The sequence below is a fragment of the Cupressus sempervirens genome, chromosome 4 (assembly GCF_028749045.1).
Source record: "Cupressus sempervirens isolate cs-2001-9-10 chromosome 4, ASM2874904v1, whole genome shotgun sequence".
NCBI classification, from domain to species: domain Eukaryota; kingdom Viridiplantae; phylum Streptophyta; class Pinopsida; order Cupressales; family Cupressaceae; genus Cupressus; species Cupressus sempervirens.
This window is the reverse complement of record NC_143121.1, coordinates 600,132,330-600,142,979: the sequence shown is the minus strand read 5'-3', so window position 1 is coordinate 600,142,979 and position 10,650 is coordinate 600,132,330. Positions and strand designations below refer to the sequence as shown.

At 33.5% G+C, this 10,650-nt stretch overlaps 1 protein-coding gene across 2 annotated transcripts in view; it reads right to left on the bottom strand.

Moving 5' to 3' along the window:
• Positions 1-3,840: 3,840 nt before the first annotated feature.
• The window catches only part of LOC149562641 (chaperonin-like RbcX protein 2, chloroplastic), a 47,059-nt gene continuing 40,249 nt past the window's right edge, over positions 3,841-10,650 (bottom strand). For both annotated transcript variants that reach the window (XM_089826107.1, XM_089826106.1), the window contains exons 3-6: positions 5,410-5,501; positions 4,886-4,943; positions 4,621-4,686; positions 3,841-4,348 (exon numbers count right to left, since the gene is read on the bottom strand). In XM_089826107.1, coding sequence (XP_089682233.1) covers positions 4,223-4,348; positions 4,621-4,686; positions 4,886-4,943; positions 5,410-5,501 — 342 coding nt within the window. In that variant the 3' untranslated portion in view covers positions 3,841-4,222. The remainder of the gene's footprint in view (positions 4,349-4,620; positions 4,687-4,885; positions 4,944-5,409; positions 5,502-10,650) is intronic.

Here is a 10,650-nt window from a genome sequence, read left to right as displayed (position 1 = left end):
TAATAGTAGATTACGCTAAGGATCAATTGGCGACTGAAGTACTAGAAGGGAAGGCACCTAATGGAGATTTCAAAGTTTCGAATGACATCATCTTCTACAAAGGAAGAATCTACTTGACCCCAAAATCAAAGATGAAGGGGATAATTATGAAGGAATACCATGACAACCCATTAGTAAGATATCCTGGATATTACAAAACATATAAACATATCAAAGAAAGATACTCATGGAAAGGGTTAAAAAGAGACATCCAAAAGTATGTACAAGAATGTATAACCTATCAACAAAATAAGGCAGAACAATCTCATCCTGCACAATTACTATAGCCATTACCCATTCCAAACCAAAAGTGGGAAAGTATGCCTATGGATTTTGTAACATGGTTTCCCAAGGTTAAAAGGAAAGACAATATCTATGTAGTAGTGGATGGACTCACAAAATTTGCACACTTCTTCCCAGTTTCAACTGAATTCAAGGCACCCCAAATAGCAGAAATATTTTGTAAAGAAATCTTCTATCTCCATGGATTACCCTAGAACATTGTAAGTGATACAAACAACAAATTTTGGCAAGAATTGTTTAAATTAGCAAGATCTTCACTCACACCCAGCACAACCTATCATCCACAAACTAACAGATAGACTGAGATTGTAAATAAATGGATAGAGGGGTACTTGAGAAATTATGTCACCAAACATCAAACTGCATGGATCAAGTGGTTACACCTAGAAGAGTATTGTTATAATCCAACACATCACATGTCCATAGGGATGAGCCCCTTTAAAGCACTATATGGTTATGAAGCCACCACATTCAGAGACATCATCATTCCTGAAAGCAAGGTTCCCAGGGCACAAGAATTCGCCCAACAAAGCATTGATATTATAAAAGAATTGAAACATAATTTGCATATAGCATAGAATCAACAAAAATTGTATGCAGATACAAATAGAGTGGAATGTTGATTCACTAAAAGAGATCTAGTATACTTGTGATTACAACCATATAAACAATCATCTATCAAGAAGAGTGGGACGGAGAAACTCAAACCTCGATTTCATGGACCATATAAAGTAATCAAGAAGATTGGCGAGGTAGCCTATGAGTTAGAATTACCTAGCAATAGTTGGATCCACAATGTGTTCCATGTATCCAAACTCAAAAAGATCCTAGGCCAACAGATAGCCCCTTGTGCAAAATTACCTCCTCTTGATGATGAAGGACAACTCTTTTTGGAACCAAAAGTAATTCTGGAAACTAGAGAGAAAACACTAAGAAATAGAATTATCAGAGAATTCTTAATCAAATGGAAGGTATTGCCAATTGAAGATACCACTTGGGAAAAAGAAGAAGGCCTCAAATTGCTTGAGGACAAGCAATATTGAGACGAAAGGATTCTAATAAACCCAAAATAAGATAAGAGACATGTACATAGATGTTTATTATAAATAAATAAAACATTTATCTTTCTTTCTTACCTATTAACTCTGAGTAATTATCAATTTAATTTATTTTTTCTAATGTTTAACGTAATTATCAAAAGAATTTAATTTTAATACTTAACTATCACACTTAATCGAATTAGACTCAATATAGTTATCAAACATAGAAGCCAAACTAACACATGCTAAAGACGTAGGTGTTCACCGAAGCAACCATACATGCATATAAATGGGTAATCGATACCTATCGAAGAGGACAAGAAGATATCTTGGTTTTCATGGCAGGAAGTAGAGGTATTGGATTCGACTAAGTAAAATCAAAGAAGAAGAGAATCTTGTTACATCCGAAGATATTAAGAAGATTGAATGCCGCAGCCATATACACCCGACATCAGACCCAGTGGAATTCATCAATTCAAGAATTATTATCATCATTGAAGGAACGGGTGAAATAACTTGGTCAAGCACAGAAGCATAACACCAGATACAGTCAATCCCATCATTAGCATGGTCAAGCCCAAGTTAAGATGCCAGAATAACTAACAACAGTCACGTATATTCTCATCAAGTTTACACATTACTTATCAAGTTATAGAAAAAATACAACCATAATTTCATGTCTTTTGAACTTTTAACCATACTTTTTTAGACTTGAACTACATTAATACATTTCTTTTCTTTTCTTTTACTAATGGTTCCATAGCTATGAGAGATGTATAATTTTTTTGGGTAAGTTGACTTACTTGTTCAATTTTGAAATAAATTATATAATACTACTCTATGCTTCATTTATTGCATATTGAGATTTTTTTTGCTTTTTTAATTATTTTAGACCAAGTTATGCAACATGCATATTTGGTGATCTAATTTTTAGGAAGTAGATGCTTTGAAAAATGATCAAAAAGATATTCTAACAACATATTACATTAATATATACAACTAATGCTCACTCTTGACTATATTCCTATCAATTAAAGCAACTAAAATTTTTGGGAGGAGCACACCAAACACTAAATCGTATTTTGCTAAAAAAACAAGAATGTTTTTTTATGCACAAATGTTTGATCCTCTTCATCCTATCTATTTTTGAAAAAACCAGTATTTTGGATAATACAATTCTTGTTCTTTCGAAATCTTCAAGCTTTAAGTTTCAAATTACGTCTTCAAGTTCAGATTTCTACCCGATTTCAGCAAAAAGTGGTTATTTAAGACCCACTTTTCATATATCACTTTGGTGTACATAATTCAACACGTTAAATTATATCAACAGTTTTAGTTACTAAGGATTGTCATCACTCTAGACCTTAGATTACAATACAATTCAAGCAATTTACAGAAGTGCAGCTATAAACACTAGCTTCATTAGATTAATCTTTCTTTTGCTATTGTAATCTGAAATACTAGGCATTTCTTGGTCCTTAGATCTATTTTTTTCTCCCTCTATTGTCCTTCCTCAAACAAATCAAACCTTGTTTATAAGTGTGTAGTTGATGTAGAAGGTTCTTCGGTTGCTCAAAAATAAAATTATAATTTCAAACGTATACAGTTATAAACATGGACCCCCCCTTTGGAAAAATAAATAAGCGTATATATCTCCAAATATCACTGTGAAACTCAGATGGATATCTCTTAAGAAATTTGACAAGTCATATCATTGATCAATAGCCAATTGCTATGAGTTGACATGGCAAGCTAGAATATGATCTTGTGAAACTCTTATATCAATTTTGAGGTCTTCAATCAAGATGTGTTGCCAAACAAGTAATTTTATCTATTGTTCTAGTTGTTCATTTAATGATTAAATCTGTAAAATGCAACTACAATGATTGGAAAAGAATTGGCTAGCTACAAAATAAGAACTGAAAAGAGATATATTTGATTGGTGCAATATCAAAAGAGAATTTGGAAAAGGATGAGAAATGCTCTAGGGTCACTACCAAACATTTGATGTTCTCTAATCAGTGTATCATCCATCTGCAATTCTTGTCGAAATGCAAGCTGATAAAGAGAAATATCAAGCAGTATACAAATTTTGAGCTATCAGAAAGAAAGAAGCTTCAGTGAATCAACAAAGTGGCTGACATTCATACAATGCTTGAGAACATCCAAGTAAATATTTACACGATTTATTTAAACATCTAGCTGGTTAAGCTCTTTTAGATATGAAGAAATGTAGGATTCTACTGGAATGGCATTATCCTTTTGTTAGCAAAAATATCACTTATTGGCTAAAGCCTAAAAAGCCCAATATGTGTATAACATCCCATTGTTTGATTAGACAGATGATTCATAGACTTTAATCAGCTCAAATATGGTATTTGGCTAACCTGAATTGTCTGAAAACTAACAATAATAAGACTAAGAAGTGGTGGCCTTAAAGTTGTACCTTAAGAAAAACTGGTGATGAACATGCTACAATTGATATAAAATTAAAATGTTTGATAATACAAATGATATTTGAAGGCACCCAATAATCCAACTGCCTTGATAGATATTAAATTTTTACCTTGATATATTTAGTGGCCTTCATATAATTATGATTTTGAATTGATCATGTGCACCACCCAAAACAATGGATGCAGTGCAGAAGAATATCATGATGCTTTATATCAAGCTTCTCAGAATTAGCTGTACCTAGCAAATACTTTTAACAATTTTTTTATAGTGCCTCTTCTCAGAGGAACTTCTATACATAGATAATTCAACTTAATATTTAATGAATGTAGCGACTGCTCCATTTTTTAATGTTCAACTCCACTAGAGTTGATCAAGCAAACCTGTCACCCATTATTTTCATAATCACTCTCACTGTCCGAAGGCCATCTGATTGTTTGTACTAGTCGTTCTCGCATCAGCTCCAAGTTCTGGTCAGTGATTGCCTTGTGCATGTCCCCATGATTGTATCGCTGGAAAGCCAAAATCAAACATAAAAGGTTTCTAATCAGGAAAGTTAAAAGTTGACAGCCCAGAAATGGAAAAACTAGCATGGGAAGTTAGATAGATTTGATAACCATGGGCCAATAGTTGGCTGAGACACTTTGCCTTAAATACAAATAGTTTTTCTTTCATATCCCTTAGTATGGTGACTTGAATTAAAGAAAGGTGATGCTTCTAAGAAAGATTTTAGGTATCAATAAGGATACAAAAACTGAGCTGATGTAAAATTTACACAATCTACCTTGGCCCATTTATTGAACAGATGAAGTCGGGTTACCATTACCCTTTCTCCTAGTTGTTGCCTCTCCTGATAAGGAAATAAATTACATTCATTTAAGTAAGGGAAATCCCATTTAAAATTAGCACAGATGACAAAGAAAATTTGCTTTATGTGGACTCCTGAGGCAGAATTAGCCACAAAATCTGCTTGCAGACATCTATAAATAATAGACACTATGCTGTAACTTTTTAAATCATTCCAATCATGTTATAATTTCATATATTACCTGTACAAGAAGGCGAAGGAAACGTTTTCCATCATTGGGTTTGTTGTTTGCCAGATAGCTGTATTAACGCATCATGAGCTTCAGTAACAATGTAAAGTAGCAACATTGAACTGGCCAAATCAATATGACTCTATTTCCATTAAACTTCTAATTTTCCAGTCAATGTGTTATTCTACCAGTACATTTTAGAATCTGGATGTTGTCGCTCAAGAATACTAACAAACCTAAGCAATTAACAATATCAGATTTCCGCAATCCATTTGTAATGTAATTTCGTTTCTGGATTCGATTGTGTGTGTTTTTGTAGCATCAATGTTTCGGATCACACTCTGTGATCCATCATCAGGATGAGAGAGAAGGATAGAAGGAAAGAAAGAATGGCCAGAATAAAAACTTAAACAAAATAAATCAGACTTCAGCTGCTAATAAATATAAATTTGAAAACAATAACCATAGATCAAGGCTATATACATACTAAATATAAATTTGAAAACAATAACCATAGATCAAAGCTATATACATACTTGTAGAACCACCTGTACTCGGTCGGATTCATCTCATACAGTTGTGTAAGAACAGTCTTGACTGCTTTATAGGTGAAACAATCAAGAAGATGCTACATGAAAAAAGATATTTTTGTAAGATACAAAATAAATTAAATACAAAACAAGACCTAAAATTCTGCAGGCATGCACATATAGATAAAAAATGTCTATATATGAAATATACATTCAGAACTACCTCCATAAAAATAAGTGAGCGATTCTTAAACCTATAAAATAAGATTACAGTAAAGAATGGTGCATTGAATAGAAACAAGCAAAAAATTGTAAAACCATTTTAAGTTTACAACTATTTTACTAGAAGTATATTTAAAAACCATTAGAGACATTACATTAAGCCTTTGAGCATACTAACAATTTGTACTTAGCAGTGATTATTTAATAGCACTGGATACAACGATGGAATGTTTTCAATGGAAGAAACTCATTGTTATCTCCATAACATTTATCGAAAAATTTATGGGCACATTCAAGGAGCAATGTGTCCGAACAACTAATCTAACCTGCCAACTTTACAAACTCACAAAGAAATTAAAGAGGCAAGTTATTTGCATTACTTTAAAATTTTAAATCTACTGGGACGCTTCACGATAAACATTGTCAAAGATTAATATGAAAGATTCCTCTAGTCCTATCAAATTTGATTTCCAATAAGATCTCCCATTGCATCTGTACATTTGTATTCATCAACGAAAATCTCACTTACAGCTGATACATTGTCCCATATGAATAAACATTTCAAATATACATAACCAGTGCTTGAGTTATTAATCATTTTGAGACAGCAAATTGTTGTTTCCCTTGGGCGCATGACCCATGATTGGTGGATCTGAAGTGTTTGAGAGGAAGGACAGCTGATGGGATGAAATTTCTCTGCTTCTAGATGATTTTACAATATATTCAAGAGCTAGCCTTGAGTCACTTCCCATAGGTTATATGAGTTATTCTGAAATGATGGAAAGTTATCAAATAAAGACCCAAGGTCTAATACACACATTAAGGGTTGGAAAGAAAGAGGTCATAGTTCTGATATTAGCTAAAGCATCCTTTTGTTTGTCCTTAATCAATTGATGCGTCTAAACATGCAAACTTCTTTGATGTATATTGGCAAGCACCTCTACTCTTGACACTGAAACAAGTTTCTAGATGTTAGGATTAATGAGACAAAAATATCAATTACATGCAAATATATCCAATATCAGAAAATAATAATGCACATAGAAAAAAATACAAGACACAAAGATTTAATGTGGTTCACCCAATCCCTGTGCTACATCCACCAAACAATGAGTCCAATATTTTTATTATCCAGTGATTACATCTTGTTTACAATTTGTAATCCCTTATAGCTAAATACCACCGCAAGAAGCTACAATCTTATCATACCTTTATAAAATCTCTAACCCTAAGCCATTTTATACAAGCTTTTGCCGCTTACAAAATTAGGGCTAGATAGTTTTGACAAGTTGATATAAAAAATCCTTGATGAGTCAACCATGGGAAATGGTTGACAAGTCAACTAAAAAATCCTTTCTTGATTAGTCACCACATATCAACAATCTTCCACTTGGGGACTGATCAGGCTCTAGACTAGACAACAATCTCTCACTGGATCGAGCCACCCTGAACTCAGTTGTTCCTTTATTTTGTTCTGGCTAGAAGACCAACCAAATTTGAAGAGGAGTTCAGTTTCTCCCTCGTCACGACCTTTGTAAACAGATATGTTGGATTATCATCTATATGTATCTTGTCCAACTTTAATTGTCCATCATCCAAAACTGACCTAATGAAATGGTACCGTAATTGTATGTGTTTTGTCTTTGAATGTAGAGCAAAATTCTTGGCAAGATGAATGACACTCTAACTATCTGTATACAAATAATTATCCCTCGGTGGATGTCCCAATTCTTCTATGAAGAATTGAAGCCATATCATCTCTTTGGCTGCCTCTGTAGCAACAACATACTCTACCTCTGTAGTGGATAAAACATTCACTTTTTGTAACTGGGAAACCCAGCTCACTATTCTCCCACCAACAGTAAATACATATCCTTTAGTACTCTGTCTAGTAAATTAGAAGTACAACCCCCAAAATGTAAAGATTTATTAAATGTTCCTCTCAAATATATGGGAATCCATTTGCCTACATTTCAATGCTCAATCCTAGAATAACTCATATACCTGCTAACAACTCCCACTGCATGTGCAATACTTGGCCTAGTACATACCATGGCATACATCAAACTCCCTACAATTGAAGCATAAGGTACCTTGGACATCTTATCCTCCTCTTTTGTGTCTGTGAACACATTTCCTTAGTCAATTTCAAATGACCAGACAAAGGTGTGCTGACAACTTTGGCATTCTCCATAGAGTAAAGTTGCGACACCTCAATATAATCAAGCTAAGATAATGTCAACTTTCTATTCTTCCTATCTCTGCAAATTTTCATACCAAGGATTTGTTTTGCTGCCCCCAAATCCTTCATAGAAAATGAATGTACTAATTGTTGTCTTAACCCCTTAATGTGATCCATGTTAGACCCAGCTACAAGCATATCAACATATAAACATAAAATAATGTGGCGGTCATCATCCAACCTCTTAAAATAAACACAATGATCTGAATGACTCTAATGTATCCATGCTCATGCATAAAACTGTCAAATTTTCGATTCCATTGTCAAAATGCTCGCTTCAAGCCATATAAACTTTTCTTCAACCTGCACACTAAATTCTCCTTACCTTTGACCTCAAATCCTTGTGGTGGTGCTATATTTATCTTTTCATTCAAATCACCATGAAGAAAAGTTATTTTAACATCAAGTTGCTCCAGATGCAAATCTTCAGTAGCCACGACACTTAAAGTTTAAAACAGTGCAAATAGAAGTCATTTTAACAACACAAGAAAAATGGAGTCATTTTAACAAGAGAGAATATCTCATAAAAATCAATACCCTTTTTCTGTGCAAATCATTTTACAAATAACTTGGCTTTAAATATTTTCTTACCTTCATTCTCTTCTTTTAGTCTATAAACCCATTTATTCTACAAAGTCCTATTACCTACAGACAACTTACATAAATCCCAAGTCTATTTTTTTAGCAAGGAGTCCATTTCATCTATCATTGCAAACTCCCGCTGAAGCTTTATATCCACCTACACAACTTCATCATAATATTTAGGTTCACCAACATCTGTTAATAAAATGGAATATGATGAGGGAGAAAATCTTTCTGGAGGCCTACGTAGTTTTGTTGATTGTCTAACATTCACTGGGGTGTATGTTATTTGTTGTTGTGGTTGCAATGCATGAGTGATTGTTGGCATCATCCTTTTGAGTATCATCTAACACTGCATAATCATTTTCTTTCTTCTCATGCTGCTGTAACAGATCTTTGAACAATACTTTCTCATTGAATATGACATCCCCGCTTCTTACAATTTTATGATTTTCAAAATCCCAGAATCTATAACCAAATTCATCAATGCCATATTCAACAAATACACATTTCTTTGACTTAGCTTCCAACTTGGTTCTATTTTTAGAATCTATAAGTGCAAGTGCTTCACAACTGAAGTTTCCAAAAAAAAAATAACTCATCTTCTTACCAATCCATGCTTCCTCTAACAGAAGAAGGGTGCCAACCCCCTAGTACTATTTGAGAATACCACAACCCAAAGGAGTAGAGGGACCTCTATTGATCAAATATACAACAACATTAACAAACTTCACCCACATGCGTAAGGGAAGCCCGACATGCAACCTCATGATCCACTATTGTCCTATTTATGCGTTCAACCACTCTACTTTCTTATGGAGTCACTGGAACATGTATTTTCCTACGAATACCATTAGTGGAACAATAATCTTCAAATTCATAGCTGCAATACTCACCACCATTATCAAATCTGAGACATTTTAATCTTTTACCCGTCTCATTCTCATCCAAGCATTTCCATTTCTTCAAAGTTAAAAATACATCAGATTTTTGTCTAAGGACATAAAACCATACTTCTCTAGTTGCATCATCAATGATGTAATATAATAGTGAGAGCCACTAAAGGAAGATACCTAAGTTGGTCCCCATACATCTGTATGCACAAGCTCTAATTTTTTATTTTTCTTTTCCTTCCCGCTCTTCACAAAACTCTTTTTTTTTTCATACACACAATTTATTGATGCATTTTAGACCTGGTAAATTTTTTTTGAATGAAGTAATTTCGTACCTTTCTCACTCATGTGCCCAAGTCTATTGTGCCATAGTGCTATTTCAGAATTTACAGCAATTGTTTGTTATTCCTGCTCAATTGTAGCAATCGTTCTTGAACATTCATTTTTCTCTGAAACAATTAAAGTAGAAGGAACAATATGACCTGTACAAAGATATAATGTGCCTACTTTCACAATTTTTGCTACTACTAAGGAACCTTTTGAATCCTTCTAATAAAGATAGTCCTCCATTTGCATTTTCCATAACTAAAAGTTCAGCCCATTAAACTTTTCAACCTTCAACTTTCCCTCATCTGCCATCACTCCCACTCAACCGTGAGATCTTCCTAAGGATTACTGGAAACAACCTTTCTCTAATACCGCTTGTTAGCATTAACGAGACAAAAATAACAATTATATGTAAATATATCCAATATCAAAAAATAATAATGCACATAGAAAAAAACACGACACAAAGATTTAACGTGGTTCACCCAATCCTAGGCCACGTCCACCAAATAGCGAGTCTAATATTTTTATTATCTAGTGATTACAACCTGATTACAATCACCCTTACAACTCAATACCACCACAAGAAGCTACAATCTTACCATACCCTTATAAATTCTCTAACCTTGAGCCATTTTATAGAAGCTTTTGCCACTTAAGAAAGTTAGATAATTTTGACAAGTTAACAGAAAAAATCCTTGATGAGTCAACTCAAAAATCCTTTCGTGATTAGTCACCACATATCAACACTAGAGACAACCTCAAGTCACTAAGGAGGCACCAGAATCTTTTGCATATCTCGTAAAAATAGAATTATCCTCTATTTTTTTTTTTTGAAACAAAAAAATTCGCAACTAAAATTAGTTAGATACTGTTGAAAATTGTAACTGCGATAAAGATCATTATATCTGATTTTATGAGATAAAAATATGTTTGTTATGATGGTTATGGTCATCTTCAACTGAAAGAGATATTTATGAT